General features: G+C 40.2%; 1 protein-coding gene across 6 annotated transcripts in view; it reads left to right on the forward strand.

Moving 5' to 3' along the window:
* The window catches only part of DACH2 (dachshund family transcription factor 2), a 251,444-nt gene that overhangs the window by 200,004 nt on the left and 31,151 nt on the right, over positions 1 to 20,289 (forward strand). For all 6 annotated transcript variants that reach the window (XM_077185958.1, XM_077185954.1, XM_077185959.1 and 3 more), the window contains exons 6-7: positions 4,914 to 5,049; positions 7,542 to 7,622. In XM_077185958.1, coding sequence (XP_077042073.1) covers positions 4,914 to 5,049; positions 7,542 to 7,622 — 217 coding nt within the window. The remainder of the gene's footprint in view (positions 1 to 4,913; positions 5,050 to 7,541; positions 7,623 to 20,289) is intronic.

Below are 20,289 nucleotides of genomic sequence, written 5' to 3' on the forward strand. Positions count from 1 at the left end.
TAGCACATCTTCCTGTGGCAGGGGTATTCTTTTCCCTGGAAAAGCCTAAATTGAGTAGTCCATCAGTTAAGGACTGTAAACTTGAGAGCAATATTTAAAATCTGCTGGTTATTAGGATCCAAACAGCCTTAGTATCAAGTAAGGTCAATTGGAAAGCAATACATCTTATTATTAATTAAAAAAGGAAGTGTAAGCAATTCTTTGCTAACTGGAATTGTGAATTGTGTTAACTTGTCTTGTTCTCACTGGCTGAGGTTGGGATCCAGCCAGGGAGGGGGGAGCAGAGGTGGCTCAGCAGAGAATTGGGGCTGGAGGCTCTGCTTGCCCATCCTGGCTTCACAGACCCCTCCAGGGAGTCAGGCTCTGGTCTCCAGAATTTTTTTATTTCTGTGTAGTCCATGTTGAGAATATGAATGGACATCTTGCAGCCAGTGTGAGGGTGAGGTGTGGCATAATGAACATCCCACTGTGCAAGTTAATGCTGGGATTTTTTTCTGCCAGTTCCTCTTGTTTTTCCATCATGGTCAACACCAGAAATCTTTGTTACAACACTTGAAAACTCTAATCTAGGCCTAAAGCCAGTAGAATCTCCATTTTGCCTTCATTTCCATTACATTAGATAGGGTGAATTCCAGCCACTGCAGAGCCCTGTAGAGTAGAGCAGCAGCACCTCAATTAAATATGAAATATCAAGATAAATGTGTGAATAAAACATCCAGGACTCAGACAAACTTCCAAAACCTGCTCGTCAGCAGTGAAATGCCATTAAATCCTCTAGGAACTCATTAATAGATTAACATTTGGAAGAGTAATTACAACTACATTACAACTAAGAATAAAGAAAAATAAAAAGGAAAATCCAGCAGCATCATTTCTCTAAACTCTTGACATAAAAGGAAGATCAATACTATAAAAAAAGCTGAGGTAAGGAATTAAGGTCAAGATGATTATGTCAAAAATAGGTAAGCTGTTCATATATATTTCAAATAAAACTACTGGGTAGTATTTGCCATTATTGGTGTGGAATAGTCCCTCACAGGAGAGGGAAGAGGGATGCTGAGCTGAAATCAAGGATCTGTCTGGAAATTGGGTGAGTTCATGACTTCAGTGCCTTTAAGCTAAATCACAGCTAAAATCAACAATGTCAAGCTTTGTAGCTGCGTTTTCCGAGGCAGAGAAGGACACTGATTTTTAGTGAGACAAATATATTGCCCTTCAAGAGGATTAAATACTGGAAAAGTCCTTTTTGAGAATTTATGTTACAGCTCTGTAAAGGAAGGAAAAAAGATGAGATAAAGTAGGTACTGTAGGTAGATAAATAGGTGAGATCTTGAGAAATGTTTTCATTTTTCATCAAATTCTCACAATCTGTAGAACCCTTAGATATAATTCATTCAATTATAACCTGGAATATTAATCTTGCAGATTTATGAATATGAATAAATATAAATGGGGAAAATATTACTTTATTTAGGAATTTTTCTTTATTACTGTGAGTTTACCTTGTGTGTGACCAGGCTGTCCTGCACGGTGCAGGGAGAACTGAGCCATTTTCAGGGGAAAAAAAATACATGAAAAGTAACAAGGTTATAAAATACATAGATGACAAATCAAATGAAGTCATCAATGTGTAAAACAAAATGTTAAGATTTTAGATTTGCAATCTTCCTATTTAAATGCCCTCATTGATTTGTTACAAATACTGTTAACCCTGTGTTTGGAAAATGGTGAGGACATTATCACTTGTGTTCTCATTTGTAATAAAATAGATTAACTTGCTGTGAAATTTTAACTAGGCTGAGACACAACAGTAGCTACCTAATGAACCAGAGCACATTGCTGTTAAGTAGCTAAATAGATGCATACTGATTACAGGACTGAAAAATGGATCTGTTTACCAGCAAAAGAAGAGTCTGCTCATAGCATTATTCATTATAGGAGGGGAAATTCAGCACATTTCTACATAAACATTTGGAAATGGACAATTTCTTGATCCGTATGCAGCCTCACATGGTGATAATCCATCCTCATTTGGAGCATACATGATAGAGAAGGAATTTCAGCTCCTTTGTTGCTTATAGGAAAAGCTCTGCATTCCCAGTGCCTGTACATGGTGTAGCTGGAAAGACATCAGATAAAATAATCAACTAATTCTCTTAGAAAGTGACTCACTGTGTGATTAAGAAGGATATTTTTATTTGACACTTGTACATCTGCCTGAAGATTTCAAACCAAGACCCTGAGTCTGAAAGCAAATTACTGCAAGCAGAGATTATTTCATAGTGAGAGACAATGGGAAATGCAGTTACCAGAAGGAGCTGGAATACTTTGCTTTTCCAAATCATCAGCTTTTGAATTACTCAAATAACTCCCATTTAAGATGACATATATGGCTGTTTGTGTGATATCTAAGTGTTAATTCCTAGTCATATTTGTTCATAGGGTTTTTTTGCAGAACAGTTGGCATGTCCTCTCCTTGGCTATTCATTTTCATGGTTGCAGTAGACAATGAAATTTACTTAAACTATGCACTCTTCTGTGAAATTAATCATTTCAAAATGATATCTTAATTGTAAATTGAGTGCTCTTTGTGGTTAAAAGAGAGGAAATAGTGCCAAAGAGGACTGTTAAAACTGAAATCCATACAAATGAAATTGCAGTCAGTGTTGTAACCTGTTAGCAGGAACCTATTTGGAAGCTATTATTTGCACAAAGGTAAAAACCACACAGGATTTATCCACTCAGGGTTGCCTGTGTATGGTTTGTTATTTAGGACAGTACTTTTTGGGGTAAGAATGTGCCTTTCAAAAGCAACTCAGTAAGCAGCCCATCCACAAAGTCCCAACTTCCTTTTACTCATCTGTTCATCTCAGCAGCCCCCAAACCCTCTCTTTTGGAGGCCAAAAGGAAGAAAACACAGGAGATTTTAAGCTCAGTGAATTGGATCTTTTTTTCCTCCCACAGAATTTGAAAACTAATTTGTATGAAACCATTCAGTTTTCAAAATGATAAAAACTTGTGACTCAACATAATAGACTCATGTCTGTTAAATATTATCATTAAAAGTCTCCCTTTCAGATCTATTAGTTACTGTACATTCATTAAATAACAGATAATTAGTGAAACTGATCCATTGAGGATTAACAGCTATGTAATAGATACACATCTGTTACATGGTTTTGGGGCTGGGTTGTTATTTAATGTACAATAACAATCCTATTAAAACCAGGTCTGGTGCCACGTTGTCAGCTGGTGTGGTTGGAATAGGGAAATGCCATCCCATGCTCTGAGGAGGATCCAGTCTCATGTTCCCTTTGCATAACTCTCAGAAGTATCTGTAAATACAAAGAGGAGTGTGGCTTAGAGGGATGGTTTTAATGGGTAACAGAATATGCTTGTTGATCTTGCTGGCAGTGTAATTTATATCAGGGTTTTATATCAGGGATTTATAATGGAAAAACTTCTAGGAGCCACCATGTGCTTCCCAAAGCTGCATTAATGATTCAGGCTTCCACCTAGAAAACTGCATAAAAACTTCAGATGCTTCTGAGTTTATTTTCCAGAGTACACAGTAAATTGCTACCAAGGAGCCAGATTGACTATATCTAATTAAACATCTTCAGAATAGGTTAGAAAGGAGGAAAGATTGCAAGGTTCCTTTGAGACAACTTTCCCAGGTGAACTCTAATTGTGATTTTTTTGTGAGGTGGAAGGAAGAGAATCTTTCTTTAAAAAAAAACGAAGTTAGATTTCAGTTCTGGGTTTGCACAGGAAGCAGGTGATGGCCAGGGATGAGGACAACTCCAGAGGTTCCGTTTCTGGAGTTCTGTAAATTCAACCATTTTTGCTCATTAGTGTCTCTCCCTTGGAATTACACCTTCAAGGACTTGGATAGAGGTTTTAAAACATAGAAGGCATTTTAGGAGAAAAATACCTGGAGTAATTCAGGCCCCAATTGTCCCTTTCAAAAGAGTCTCATTTTCTGTTGATTCTGGGAACAGGAATGAAAGGCACTGAAATTTTTAATTCAAAGTATGTGTGTGGAAACACTGGGTTGGAAGGATCTCAGGTGGTCTCACAATCTCTTGTCCTAAGGATGAATTTTAACTTATGTCTTGTTTATCTGACCTGTTCCTAAAAATTTTTCTTGATGAAAATTCCATGGCATCTTTAGGTAACTTGCAAGTATAGATACACAGAAATGCAGAATTTAATTTTGCCTTTTAATTTTTTTTGTATTTCTTACCCTTTTTTTCCCCTCCTTACCTCAAGTACTATATATATTTAAATTGGAGGTTAATATCAAAGTTTCTTGTACAAATATAAATGTGACATTTTGCAAGCAGACTATTGTTTTGGTTAATCACTGGTGCTTTTCATGCAAGAGGGAAATTTGTACCAGAGCCACAGCATTTATCATTTGTTCAGGTGCTGTCCTGAGAAGATACTGATTTAATTTATTCAGGTACAGATTCTAGTTACAAATTCACAAGTACAGATGCTAATTACAAATTTGACTGCATTTAGTGACAGTTCAATCCAGCTGTGAATTGTTTATTTGAAATGTGACTCATATATGGCAATCTCTCTACCTGTAGATTAAAAGTACTTTGTGAAAGCAACATGAAAGACTATTTTATATGTTCCTACGTGTGAAAAATTTAGAACATAACAAGTTGCCAATAAGAAAAAAGTGGCAAATGATCAGCTAAGCTCAGACACGTTGTTTGTAGAAGCCAGTGTTGGTTTTGGCTGTAGATGACTACACTGCTCTTAGACACAAGTTCTGTTCTCTGTTTACCTCACCAACACCATTTGTTACCATTACTTTTAAGCCAACCTCACTGTTTTAAGCCTGAACCTCGGTGAAATGTGGATGAAAGGACCCAGCCTTGCTTTGCTTCTGTTTGCAGGAGAGGATCCAGGACAGCCCTTCCCCGGCGCCGTCCCTGGAGGACAGCCAGCGGCCCGGCAGCCATGCGTCCTCCCACCCCAGCAGCAGCGTGTCCAGCTCCCCGTCCCAGCTGGACACCACCCCCGACAGGATCGGTCAGTGCCGCTGCCTCGCACCCCTCACAGCCCCTCATTCCCTTCACAGCCCCTCACAGCCCCTCACAGCCCCTCGCTCCCCTCACAGCCCCTCATTCCCTTCACAGCCCCTCACTCTCCTCACCGCCCCTCACTCCCCTCACAACCCCTCACTCCCCTCACAGCCCCTCACAGCCCATCACTCTCCTCACCGCCCCTCACTCTCCTCACAGCCCCTCACTCCCCTCACAGCCCCTCACAGCCCCTTGCTCCCCTCACAGCCCCTCACAGCCCCTCACAGCCCCTTGCTCCCCTCACAGCCCCTCGCGCCCCTCACAGCCCCTCGCTCCCCTCACAGCCCCTCACTCTCCTCACAGCCCCTCACTCCCCTCACTCCCCTCACTCCCCTCACAGCCCCTCACTCCCCTCACAGCCCCTCGCTCCCCTCACAGCCCCTCACTCCCCTCACTCCCCTCACAGCCCCTCACTCCCCTCATTCCCCTCACTCCCCTCACAGCCCCTCACTCCCCTCACTCCCCTCACAGCCCCTCACTCCCCTCACAGCCCCTCGCTCCCCTCAGTCCCCTCATAGCCCCTCACTCCCCTCACAGCCCCTCATAGCCCCTTGCTCCCCTCACAGCCCCTCACAGCCCCTCATTCCCCTCACAGCCCCTTGCTCCCCTCACAGCCCCTCGCTCCCCTCACAGCCCCTCACGGCCTTTGTGTGCTGGGAACGCGCAGGGAAGCACTCTCTTGATACGGAATACGTGGGAACTTTATCCCTGTGGTTTTATAGTTAAACACAGTTTCAAGCTGTGTTAAGGGAAATACAGGTTGGACATTAGAAAGAAGATTTTTTACAGAAAGGGTGATAAAGTTCTGGAATGGTCTCCCTGGGGAGGTGGTGGATTCACCATCCCTGGATGTGTTTAAGAAAAGACTGGATGTGTTTAAGAAAAGACTGGATGTGGCACTGAGTGCCATGGTTTAGTTGAGGTGTAAGGGCATGGGTTAGACTCAATGATCTATAAGGTCTCTTGCAGCCTAGTAATTCTGTGAATTCTCTGAAGTTCATCACTGAGCAGAGCCCAGCCCCTCCTCTTGGGTTCCTCCTGTGCCAGTATCCCTGCACAGAGGGATCACCCTTGCACCCTTCCCTGGTCCAACCATCTCCCTCAATGTGCTTGAGGAGCGAAGTGCTGCTCAAGACACCTGCTGTTGAAAAAGAGCAAGGTATCTTTTTCTCTGCATGTGTGTGAGGAAAGTCACAGATTAAATGATGACTTTTTTGTTCCAAAAACCTCCTTGTGCCCACACATTCCTTCATCACCCTGAGGCTGAGGCCTTTCTAGCTTTTTTTGGTCCCTCCACCAGAGCTTTCACAGCCTGTGCACTATCGATTAAAATGCTAATTCCGTCTAGAGGAAGTTTAGATCCTATTCTTGGTGCTTCCAAGAGGGATCTAGGGCAAGTCAATTAACATCTCCTCACGTCAGTGTGTGTCAACACTGCTGTCTCCTCATGGCCTGGAGCCCGTGCAGGCATTGCTGCCAGATTTAAACCACAGAAGCCGTGCACTCTGGGTGAGTCACTGGAGAACTCCCTCCCATGCACCACCTACCCCTGGGATTTTGCATTCTGACCCTGGTCCTTGCAGCAGCACCACAGCACTGCCCAGCACAGTGGGCAGCACCCAGCACCCAGAACCTGGATGCTCTGCCTAAATCTGTGCACACACAGAGACCGTGAAGTAGATTCCCCTAATCTTTCTCTTGTGTAAAATAAATACACAGGACAAGAAACTTTTAGCTTCCTGTAGCAGCAGTGAAAAGAGACTGTTGATGTCTGTATGTAGAGATTAGTGTTGTAAAGATATGGATAAATATTTTTCATTAACAGAATTACAATGATTTTTACTTTTGCAATCATAAAAGAAAGCTCTCTGTAAAATATGGTGATGAAGTTTGTAACAAGTGTCCTCCCTTGAATAACTGTGAAGTCTGTAATTGGTGGAATTGCAGAGAAAGAAATGTTTTAATCAAATAAGAACAAAGAAAGAGGCATCCTGAAGCCATAAACTGCAGGTGTTAAGTGAAGAATTCCCTTCAGCACTGAAATGTTGAGGGGTGTTTTGCTGTCACCAATTCATTTGGGCTATGATCTGGCAATCTGTGGTTTTTATTAAGCTTACTGCTTTATAGATCATTACTAATACTTAAATCTTTAAATGCATTTTTCCCCAAAATGGTTTTTGGGAAGTACTTTTCCCTCTAATTAATTAATTTGAACATTTCATAAGAAATCACATTCATCTCAGTAATAATTTGTGTTCTATCTTGGTATCCTTGTCTGATAAACTTGAACAGATTAGCTTTTACTGCATATTTTACTTGGCTCTAAGAGTTAAAATACCAAAATATCAACCAAGAGGAAATATAATTTAACATTTTCTTTTCTCTTAACATTTTTTTACTGACAGTGTTATATAACTGTGCCCTCTGATTTCTTTTTAGCCATGCTGACCAACAGCAGGGAAGGAGAACTCATTGACCAAGAAACTGGGACCAGCCTAAAAAAAATACAAAAGGAGAAAGGTAAAATCACAGACTGTTTTCCATCTCAGGCATTTAATTGCACTTATTATGTGTTTCATTCCTTTTTCCCATGTTCTGCATATGCAATGACATTATATTACTAATTTAAGAGAACTAAGTGCTTAATTGCAATGAATAATGTATCCAGTGGACTCACATGGAAGTGTAAGCAATGAGAACTTTGCTTCTCTCTGTTTATATAGCATGAGGGTAATATTTTGCAGGTCTTTTGCCTCAATTATTTATGAAGTCCCAAGCAAATATTTGATCAGTCATGTGCTATTGTTTGTTTGCCTTCAGGGGATGTGTGTGCAGACTGCTCTGATGCTCTGGGTGCACAATATCATTTTATATTGTCTCACCAGCGAGGGGCAGCAAGGGAAGAGGTGATGTTTGGCCTGGGGGATTCTCCTGTAGGCAGGGAAGTGCTTTCTCTGCTGGCCTCTCCTTGCAGAGGTTCATGGGTGCTGGAGGAGGTGAATACTCAGGGATTTATTCTGGGAAAACACTGCAGAGAGCTGTTATGGGGGACAGTGAGGTTTTAGACTGGAAAAGATGTGAAGGGAAAGAAAGAGAAGGAAGAGACAACATAAATGTACTTGTAAGTCTGCTGAGAATAATTGTATTTATTATCATAAATGAAAGCACAAACTGATTTATATTTTGGTTGAGGTGATTTTCATGTATTTTCAGAAGAAGCTAAAAGGCAAGCATAGACAATTTTGTGGGCTACTCAGAATTTGGAGCCTCTCCGTGCCCTGTGATTCCAGAGTTATATAAAATTATTTGAGCAGTGTCAGGGTTTTGTTCAATCAGCTCTATTCCTTAGAGGTCTGGGACTGATCATGGGTAGGAAGAGCCTGAAACTTCCTCCTTATATTTTGTATTTCTCTACTCAACTCTCCTTGAAGACAGAAGCTGTTTTCTATTCACTGGTTTTTCTGGACATTTAAGCACTTTCCTCATGAACCCCAAAAGAGCCCTTCTGTGCCATTCTGAGGTAATTTTCTGTCTGGATCATCCTGCTTAAATCCTTCCCTCTTGACTCCTGTTGACATTTACAGAAAGTTACCAGCCATACCTTCACTCCTAAGATTTAAAAATTACATTTCTATAGTAATTGCATAGTGAGTATTTAATCTAAGCCTGAAAGTGTCGTTGATTATAATTCTGTTGAACTGTACATGGTTTCTTGCCACATGTTCAGTAATTTTTCAGTGAAACAATTCAGTATCCTGTGGGGTTCAAAGATGCAAATCATGAACTTCTTGGTAGTAGCAGTTCTGTCACTCAGGATGGATGAAGGAAGGTACAGTTTAAAAATCTGAAAAAATAATTCAGAAATCCCCAAAGTGAAAATAATTGAACCTCCAGCACCTGTGAACCCAATTCCCAGGCTCCTGTGATCATTCCTTTTAACATGGATGAAATCACAAAGATCTGATGCTAAGAGTTTGTGTGCCATAATTCTCCTTAAGATTAAAGTTGTGTAGGTTTATTCATTTCCTAGTCTACGTTTTTGCATAATTTCTTTAATTGATTAAGTACTGGGAAATACGTCTTTATACATGTGTTAGTTCTGCATGCACTTAGGGGATGTTTTTGGAATTAATTTAGTGTGCAGAGCTCTACCTGCATCAGAAAAAAACCCTTCAAAATCATGAGACATTTTAAAATGTTATTTTAGAGACAGAACAAAGTTTCTGCTTTTCTGCTTGGTCTGCAGGTGTCAAGTTTTTCTCAGTAATATGAGGATGAGAAATTTATTTTTTGTTGTCATGTACAGATGTGATTTTTCAAGTCACTCAATGGCTCCAGAACCAGAACCTTTTAATGACATTATAGTGGGACTAATACAGAAATTGTAAAGCACCAACCTTTATATCCAGGATTCCACGCTGATTTTGCATTAATTAATGGGACAGATCTGTACTGCACTTTCTGTAGGCACCACTGGGGTTGTTCCTCAGTGATTTGTCCCAGTCCTGTGTGGATTCTTTGTTCCTAACACTGTTACTGTTTTCTCCTGTATAATTATTTTGGGCTCAGTTCTGTTGAGTGCTTTAGGGTCAGGTGTGGATAGTGTGGGGAGGGGGATCTGTGCTGCCTTGTCCTGCAGAAAACATCCATGTAATTTGTATACAGAGCAGGCTTTGTTTTTCCAAACCTGCCATTGCTCTTACCAAGGCAAAATATATTCACCATGGAAAAGATTTTCAAAGTTATTAAGAAGGAATGTAGTTAAAATAAAAGTATCAACATTTATTAAGTATGACAAGTAAGCGGTTTATACAACCGTGGCAAACATATGTTTTCACATCTGTTTTGAGTAATATCATCATGATTTTAAAAATGATTTATAGCTCTGCAGGCCATAAAATGCCAGCTTTGCTGGAAGTTGGAAGATTTCAAACAACAAAGAAATTATTGAAGGCATATATTGAACGTGTTTTTGTGTTATACACCTTGACATCACTTCACAAAGCTGAGCTCTCTACAACAATTAAGACAGCAACAATTGAAAATTAAGGAACTCAAATTTATCAGGAGAACTATTTATTGAAATCTTAGCATTAAAAAAATGATTAAAGTTATTGTAATGATTATAGACAAAATATCCCTCAGGATACACAGGTTTTGTTTTCCATATCCCGTTTTAAGTGATCTCAGCAACAGACAAAAATGTGCCACTTTGTTCTCATCACAGTAATTTCGAGGTGATTAGGGCTGAGGAGAGCATGGCTTCACAACAGTGCTTCTTTAAAAGAGAGTTAATATGAGGTTGTTGCAGTTCCTGTGTTGGTGGGGCAGAATTTCCAGAATTGGTGGTTGTCTCTTGCAGAGTGTTCAGAGCCCAGTTACAGCCATACCTGTAAGCTTTTTGAAGGAGAAATGCCATTAAATCTCAATTACTCTGCTTCTTTTCATCATCCTTTTAGAGGAAATATGGGCAGATTTAACATTAGAGGGCAACAAAGTTAAACATCTTTGGAAGTCTGCATGGTTTGGGGTCTTTATATATATATCTAAAATTGTTTTTACTGCATGGATTACATGCAGTACTATATTTTTGTCAAATGCCTTTTTCTGGCATGTTACACCAGCATTTTGCCTGTGCATCTATTTCTGAGTGAAAACCATATCAAGAGTAATCTGCACTTTATTTTGAAATCACTAGTTCAAGGAAACAGTTACAAAACCCCCCCTAGAACACAGCCCACATTTTACCTGCACAATTACTCACAGAAACTACACTTTAAATTCATCTGCTTCAATACATATCCTGGAAAAAATCTCTATTGTGTGGGGTAGGATTGTGTTTGACACAGCTCTGTATAGGCTTTACAGAAAGCTCCATATGAATTCTGGCATTAGGAAGGTGAAATGAGCCAGAAAAGAATTTGGCCGTGCCTTCCAGCCGAATTTAGATGCTGGTACAATTATTCTGTTTGACTGCATGACAAGAAATATTTCAAACTCCTCACACAGGCTGGAGCAATAAAAGGCACTGGCCCAGCTCTTGCCACAGTGAAATCAGTGGGGATGTGCAGGATGTCTTCAGTGGAACAGTTTGCCCAAAGCTTGGTCTTTGGGAAGGGTTTTCCCCCAGCTCGTGCTGCTGGTTGTTATGTAGACATGGATAGCACGTTCACATGGGGTTTGGGGTGCAAACCAAAGGAAAATATTGTAGGAAAATTCCACAAATGACCCTATTGTCAGATTTACCCACTGTTTGTGTGGTCTATGAGTACAAATAAATGTGGCTTTTGCTGAGAAGGGGCTGCCCTGCACTCCCAGAGCTGCCTGGGGGCAGTGCTCCCTGCTCCAGCCCATCCTGCATTTCCAGAGCCCAAATCCAGGCTCTGGGGCTGTGTCCCATGGCCCAGGGCAGTGTCCAAACTCTGCATCTGGCAGCTCTCCCTTCCCAGTTTATTAAAGAACACCTTTTCCTTTATTGCTTCAAGGAAAGGGGATTTTTGCATCATTTCTGTCTGCTGAGTGAAATATTTTCAGATGGCCAGAGACCATGGTAATGAAAGAATAACCATATTTATTTATTGGATTTCATTAGCAGAAAAGAGGGTTTCTGCTGTTTAAATTAATCACTGCCAAAGGACCAGGCTACTCAGGATGTGAGGGGAGGAGAATGAGCAGGTGCAGAACACCTGAAACAGCAACAGGCTGCTGGGGGCTGTGCTCCAGAGAGGAGACTTTCCCAGCAATTAATCTGAAAGCATCCAGATGGAAAAGGGAAGGAAGGAGAAGGAGAACAAGGAGCACGAAGCTGAACCACATGGTGGCTGTGCAGAGTGTGCAGGAGGTGCCAGCACCTCCCATGGTCTCCATGCTGCTTGTTTGACCTGTCAATACTGGCATCTTCAAGATATAATGTGAAAAAAAGCTGTTTTCTTCATAAATGTGTTCATGAATACATGAAGAACTCCCCAAATCAGGAGTGAAACCGTGTTCATTCTGGTGTCTGAGTGTGTGGATCACAGACCTGGGGTTGTTTCATCAGCAGTGGGTGCAATAGTACATGAAATTAAAGGTTTCTTTTCCCCAAAGCCTTGAGTGACATGCACAGTGCAAATGTCCTCTGAATAAGTCAGAGATATTTTTACATTTTCTATCCTCAGAGAATACTGAAAGATAAGAAGCACAGTGCTCTATTCTGGGTGGAGGCATTTTCCACAAGTGTTTTTTTGTTTTTAAATTTAACCTACAAATGAACTGACAGCTGTTAAAAAGGTGGCCTAATAGTAGATGTGATTGTCTGTCAGTCAGTCAATCCAAAAAAACCCAAACCCATAAAACCAAGGCAAACTCTATTAACACTTAGATTCACAAAATGTAAATAATTAATAAAGGTAAAGCTTTAATTTTTGAAGTGTCTGTACTCATGATGTTATGATTGTGTGCTTAACCATTGCTGAAAGATTTATAAATATAAAGGCAATTATGCAAGAGATGCTGGTGAAGTACTCCAAGGTCACACCTTTTACATTAAGTTTATATTAGAGCTTTATTTGCAGAATTATTTTTAGGAATGCTCTTTTTCTGATGAGTAAAATACCTACTTCACAGTTAGCTTGCCAGATGGGCTAAGGCAGTTTCTTGCATTGATATATAATTTATTAATATGTTTAATTTATTAGATTTCAGTGACTTTAATGTACCGCTGTCTAAACACTACAAATTATGAGTCTGTATAAACATGGTGAAATAATGAAATGTTCTTTACTGAAAAAGCTTTGAAACAAATTTTTAGGAAGGTATCCATTCATGTCAGACTGCAATACAATGGGCAAATAAGAGGGAGATCAGGGAGCTGCTCTTCAGTCAGTTGTCTCTTCAGGGACATTCCCACTTTTCCTCCAGTACTGTAAATTGTTTTATGTGGGTTCATCTGAGCTATATCAAATTTGAAAAGTAGAAGAAGAGGAGAAAAATTGTTGATTTTCACCCAGTGACCTAAGAAAGCTTTTGGATTAGGCCCAGGAATCTTTTCCTTAGCACTGGTCTTAAACCTGACGTGCTGGATTCTCTGCTTGGTGTTAGCTCTGGTGCAAAGTCATTAACCTGAGACCTGCAGGCAGTGACATTCTTAATGTCTGTGAGTTATTTCATAAGTTTGCCTTCAGTCCTCATTAGGAGCAGTAGCATGTGGACAATCTGTGTCCTGAGAGGTTGCTGAATGTTTTTGTCATTCAGAAATCCTTGGGATCTTGGGGACTGCACCAGCAGGGGCTCAGCCTCCCCTGCCTGAGCACCAAACCTGCTCAGGGGCACTCTGCACTTGTGTGCCCAAGTGTGCAGCTGTGCACACACACAGGACAAAAGGGATACAGATACAGAGAAAAATTCAAATTACTCATAAAAATTGTTAATTGGTGACTTGGGAAGTTTTGCAGTATTTGTGACTGAGGGAGACCTTCAAGAAATTCCCAGAAGCTGCGCTTCATAAACTACAGTTCTTTCCTGAGGGTTCCTTCCAGTGAGCCAGGGTTTGTCCTGCTGCCCACAGCTGGATGTTCCAGATCAGTGAAATGCAGAGCTCATGATTGTGACAGCAGTGTGTGCTCCTGCTGTCAGAAGAGCAAACCCAGCACTGGTGGATTTTGTGGAGCATTTTTTGTGTACTCAGGGACTTTTTTCCAATTTGATCTTAAATATCTAAGATGGCTCTGTGGAGTGTGTCTGTCTCCTGTGTAACAGTCACATTCAGATGGCAATTAAGGGCTCTGTCTTCCCTTTTGGGGAGGACTTGCTGCCCAGAGGCTTCTAGAGACAGCAAGGCTGAGACAAAACTGCACATTAAGGTTCATCTCCAAAGTGGTTTAGAATGCTTTGTGCATTAGAATGTTCCTGATAAGAAAAAGTAATAAATCCTTAGTGAACTTCTAACCATAACCATTCAAGGATTCTGTGCATAAGATAGTGAAGTAACCTCAGAGTGGAAGTAGAAAAAGATTATTCTCGATGTGTAGTCATGAAAGCAGAAAAAATGTGTTCTTCATTATATCCCAGACATTGTGTTGAGTTCCTTTGCTAAAGTTACATGAATTCTTATTAGCAGAGCTGATCATGGTCCATGTGCTCCTCTCAGAAGCCACTGGGGCTGCAGGAAATCAGATTTCATGTTTGATTGTTGGGGCAGGAAGGCACCACTCCACCACTTGGACTGTGTATGGGGTTTGTGTGTCACAGCCACAGTCGTTTCTGGGGATGGACACTTCTCTCAGTAGGTTTTTCGTATTATCAGCTGTCCTTTGGAAATTCACCATCGTGCCTGAAAGAGCAGGAGCCCACAATTGTAATCAGTCAATAAAATTTCACCTGGATTAGCTCAGTTTGTTACAGGCTGGTGCTGATAATGCCAAGGTTCTAAGGAGGATTTTATCCTTGCATGGGGCATTCACTGAAGAGTTGGATTTGAAGATCCTTGTGGGTCCCTTCTGAAGATTCCCAGCTGTGAATATCATTCTTGTAGCAGGATTGATAAAAAGATGGAAGGGGGAGACAGCTGTGAGCTCTGAAATTGGAGATGAATGAGTACAAACTAGAAAGAGGGATTGCTCCAATACAAAATTCTCCCAGCACACTTCTTTGGTCATGCTTGGCCTTTCCATGATGGTGTCAAAACACCAACTGATTTATTTTCTTCTTTTATTTGGTAGTCAGAATGAAAGTAGTTTCCAAAGCAGATTTTTCTTCTAGTTGAGAGAATGTGACAGGCTATAACAAGCAGTTTAATAAATAAAATTCTGCTTCCAGGTGTATTCTGAGATGTTCTAATCTATAAAACATGGTGCAGTTTTGAATCTGTCTGTTGCACCCGTCACTGGGGCTGCTCTGTGATATTTTGATCGTTGGAGCTGGCTTTGTGAATTTGCTGACATATCCTGTGGCTGTTTTGGGAGCGAGTTGTCAGCGAGGGGATCCAGAGCTGTACAAATTTCACTGACAGTTCAGTGCAGAGCCTCTTGTGCTGTGCTTGGAAGATGCCTTTTTATGTGGAATATGTTGGATGATGGAGCATCTCCAGGAGATGGCTGAGCTGGAGCAGAAAATGGGATGTGTGTGTGTACACGTGCCTACTCAGAGAGGCCAGAAAATAACATAATAATGTTCAGAAATTGTTCAGAAAATGCCGTGTTATTTATACATCTCTAACCTCTGGGGACTTTTCAGGTGCTGTAGAATAGGAGATTGTATTTGTTATTGTTGTCTTGGTTTTTGTTAGCTTGAAAATCTTGAAATTGACTGTAATGATGGCAGCCTCCAGGCAAAAGTGTGGAGAGATTCACATATTAAAGGAGGAATCACCAGAGCTGCTGTTTGACTTGTGACATTATTGTCATTATTATTGAATGGCCTTCGGCACCGGAGGCAGGAGGGATTCAGGCAGAAAGGAGAGTTGGAATTGCTCTATAAAACCATAGATCTATATCTATACTTAGGTATATTTCTGTTTATATGCCATTTATATAGATATATATACTGAATTTTATTTTTACTGATACATTACAAGGAAAGCATAATATTTCTGTAAAATCACCAGCAGTAGTAATAACAATAATAAGGATTATATCATGACATAATTTCTTTGTACAAAGCTTCTGATATTAAAAAAAAGAAAAGAAATCCACCAATATTCAAAAGCTAATTAATTAAGTTCCTTAGAGACAGTTCTGTTGTTTCAAGAATGGTCATTGTTCATTTCTCTCCATAGACAAGTGTGGAAAACTCAGCAGAAAAGGAGTCAAGTATTTCTAGATTAGGATCTGATTCACAATAAGAATTCTCTCTAATACACAAGATAACTTTTCAGCAGTCTGTTTTAGGATGAGTCTTCTGTAAACACCACTTCCTATATGGCTCATATTAAATCCTGTATGGAGCAGGCTGGAGCTTTAATTTTACACAACTAGCAGCTCATATATCATCAGTCACATAAAGTACTGAGGGTAAATGGTCCCAAGTATCTGCAAAGTATGATTATCTTTCTGGAAGAGCTGTTGCCAAATTGGCAGAATCACTGTGGGGTTTTATCACCAATGAGGGCCAACCTACACAGATTATCGGGGTTAGTAAATTGTAATGGCAGAATTGAAGTCTCAAATTTTGCAGTTTGTTCTTTTTGCTCGATTTTTTTCTTAGAATTTCTGCTGTTTTGAGCAGCAGAGTGGCTGGGCTGGGGCTTTCCTGGCTGACTCCAGTGAAAGTGTATTCTGATATTCCAATGTGCAAGTTGTTGGGGAACTGCTTTCTCTTCTATGACTTACAAGAACATCTGCTCCCATTTCCTCTGTAGAAAACCTACAGTCTCAAGGACTGTCATTTATTCCCTAATATTCCTCCTCATCTGAAAAGGAAAATCTCAGCTCTCTATACATCAAACTGCCTAGTTGTCTTTTTTTCTTGAAGTCTACACATAGAAATAAAGCTGCAGAGAAATTCCAGCTGGCAAAGGACCAGCAGCATCCTGCAGTACTCTCCTGAAGGAATTACTATGGGAAGTGTCTGTGGCGTAGCTTTAGAATGTTTGCATCACTAAAATGAGCCTGTTTATCTAAAAAAAGAGATTATAACAGAAGAAATCCAGAAGGCATAATAATACATATTAAACCTTGTTTTCCAGGCTGTTGAATCAATTTATAGGAATATGTGAGTGAGCAGGAAGGTAACAGCATCTGGTAGCAATAACAGTTTCCCTTCCTGAGTTACCAAATTAGCTATGGGAAGGTGATTAAAAATAAAATATAATGATTTCTGATAGAAATAGGTAAACGGCATGGGCTTTGAGATAAGAACTTGACAAATGTGTAAAATAAATGCAAAACTGGTTTTGAAAAGGGGGGAGATTACCATTTTCTGTGCTGTGTGCCAAGGTTTGTGCATTTCAAATGTTAGCAGTTGGCTTCTTTTCAAAACTGATAAATAATGATGTTTGCTGTGGAAACAATTATCCTAAAAATAATTTAAAAGGATTGTATCCCCTTTTTGTTTGCCTATAAAGACCACATTCGATTTATATATAGACAGAAAGAGCTCCACTTGCATCTATAAAACAGTTCTTAAATCATTCTAAATTATTGATGTGCACAAAGAACTCTTTCCGCTTTTGTTTGAAGTTTTATTTCTGCGGCGTTGTGCTTTCTAATTGTACTTTCAACTGCTATGACATCTGTTATAGTTGTTTCAAAAACTTTCCATACTTTTCTTTTTTAATGATAGACAGGCTTTTCAAAGACAAACTGTCTTCATTTTGAGCAAGAAAAATAATTAGTTGAAAAAAGATCACTGATTTGGCCAGCGAACTCACCATTTTACTGGGGTTTTTTCACAAGTTGCTGTTTTATATGATTCCAGCACCTATTCAACAGAAAGCTGGCCAAGAGGAATTCATCTCTGCAGTAACTCAGAAACCATAGAGCACCAGCATATGTCCCTTGCTTCCCCGAGGAAATGCAGGACTTTATTCTAACAGAAAGAGTACCAAGAAAGTACTTCACAAACCATAGTCTCTATATGTCTAACAGATGGAAAAGTGAGCTACTATTCCAAGCTGCTGTGCCCAACAATATAGGAAGAAAGCTCAGAAATTGGAGATGAGATTAATGCTTAAAAGTCTGCTTAGAAGCCCTGTTTATTATAACTGGTGATAGGAATATGTGGTGCAGCAGTAAACAGGTTTCTAATGATCTGTGCCATAATGCAGTCTTACCTCTGGTGTAAAGTCTAAAAAGACTAGATCTAAATTTAAAGTGTTCCAGATTAGCAAAGCACAATGTAAAGACATTTCCTTGTCTTTTTTCAGAAGAGAGGATTTTTACCCCTAAGGTAGAATTGTTTTAAAAATTTAAGCCCTGGACTCTGGTCCAGTTGTGGTACACCATAACTAACCTTTAAATTAGAAGTTGCCCAGAATTCATATAATAATTAATACAACGTTCAGGGATTTAATTGACCACAAGATTAAACTATTAAGGAAAAAAATTCATCCTAATTGAGAATTGAACCCCTACCCTTTATTCATGGAGTGTCTGCTCTGCTGCTTGAGTCGTGAATTGGGGGTTAATTGACTGTCTAGAATCTCCCAAGGAACAATTATTTCATGCCATGGTGTTAACACATCCTGGCATAAGGCATTTTTATGGGAGTCCTTTCCCCCCTGGATTTAGAGAGATGTCCTGAGCACAGCAAGGAAAGCTTCTGGATGTGGGCAAGGGAAAAAAGATGGCAACAAAAAAGGGATTTGGGGTTTCCTTTCACACACAATCCCAGCACTTTTCATGTTTCTGCTTAGATTCAGCAACGTAATTGTGCTGCATTTTTAAGTGTCTGCTCTTTTTCAGTGTTCAGGGAGTATAAATTCCTTGCTAATAGTTCAAATTTGTGGCAGAATTACACTTCCCAGCTCAAGTTGTTACAAAGACTTAGAAATGAGCAGCCTGGTGTAGTTGGAAGGTGTCCCTGCCCATAGCAGAGTATTGGAACAAGGTGTTCTCCAAGGTCCCTTCCAGTCCAAACCATTCTGTGATTCTGTGAAACAACTTGTAAGTAATTCAACATAAACTCCTCTAAAAGCCATTAAAAAATCTAGGTGTACTTAAATTTTTACTATTTTTTACTAATTTGCTTGCATGGTGATTAATAAAATTCATTACTTCACAGTAGATTTTTCTGCTTCATTAGTGCAAATTTGCAGAACTTTTCTAATTACTATTCTCCTTTGAAGAATAAATAATAAGAGATAATATCAAAAAATTTTGACTAAATGAAGACTTAGTTATGGATACAGTTAGGCATTTTTTATATTTAAGTATATTCTGGTTTTTAGACGCTTTTATAAATGTGCCTTTTGTCTTTACAGAAGAAACTGTCAGAATTTAGGAGAAACTATTTTTGGGTGGCACTATCAAAGATAAAAGGAAATGCAGAAAAGTTTAGCTTTTTAAACTTTGATTTCAAAAATCAGTCCTAAATCCTGTGAGCAGGAAGGCCCAAGTTAATTCATGCTTGAAGCTGTGTGAAATCTCTCTGTGCTGAGTGGAGCCTGGCAAGGGATGGCACCTCACAAGTCGTGTTTGAAACTGATGCTGTACAAAAATTTGTTTGGTTTTGGTGGTTTTTTTCCATTTGATTATTCTTTCTAAGTACCACACCCCAAGGAAATCTTAATTGTAATGACATGTAAGTATGTGAAGTGTAATCAATATTCTGTAATATCTCTCGCTGCAGTTGGTTCAGATCAGGTGCTCAGCAGCAGTTTCAAGATGTTTTATGAACAGGTTCTTGTAGAACAGAGCACTTGAGCCATGTTCCCATCTGAGAGGGGCCTTTCAGTGCTGCTGTGTTCATGATGGATCACATCCCAGCTGTGTTCCACGGGCTGTGCAGAGAGATGTGTCAGAGTCCCCCAGGGCAGGGCACTGTGTGCTGTGTCCTGGCCTCTGGGCTCACAGGGATGGCAGAGGGGAGGTGGACAGGACTGGCTTCTAGCAGGGTGCTCGCTGCAGGGTGAGGTGTGGTGTTCACAGCTTCCCTTGGGTGTGACATCAAAGATGAAATATAAAACATAAAACCTGTGTGCCTGTGTGCCTCGTGCCTGCACCAGCCCCAGGGGCAGAGCAGGGCACTCCCAGGCACAGCAGCAGCACTGCCACAGCATCCAGGTGACCCTTACACACACACAAGAGCTGCTGTCTCACATTTGTATCCACACTTCCTAACCTGCTCTGTCTGCAGGAGGTTGGAAAGGTGCTCCTGTCTTATTCACTACTACAGAAACATCAGCAACATCATCTCCCAGACTTTCTGCTTTTTAATAGCTGTGGTTTAGAAAGCTGAAGTGTGGAGGGCTGTCGCAGACATCTTTCATGAAAAATCCTTTCTTAGGATTTTTCCTTGTGAGAAGCTGCAGTTTCAGTAACCAAAGTAACCAATGGTTATCTGCTGCTGTAGAATGCAACAGGTAGACCTGTGATTAGTCTCCGTGGGTGTTTAGATTTCTTGACCACTCATGGCAGAGCTGGCTCTTGCTCTGTCTGAGACACAGATCTTTGTTATTCATTCTTTCCTATTCTTAGCTTAGCTAGCTTCTGAAGAAACCTTTTCCTTTCTATTGCTTTTTAGTATAGTCTAATGTAACATATATCATAAA

The sequence above is a fragment of the Agelaius phoeniceus genome, chromosome 14 (genome assembly GCF_051311805.1).
Source record: "Agelaius phoeniceus isolate bAgePho1 chromosome 14, bAgePho1.hap1, whole genome shotgun sequence".
Classification (NCBI taxonomy): Eukaryota; Metazoa; Chordata; class Aves; order Passeriformes; family Icteridae; genus Agelaius; species Agelaius phoeniceus.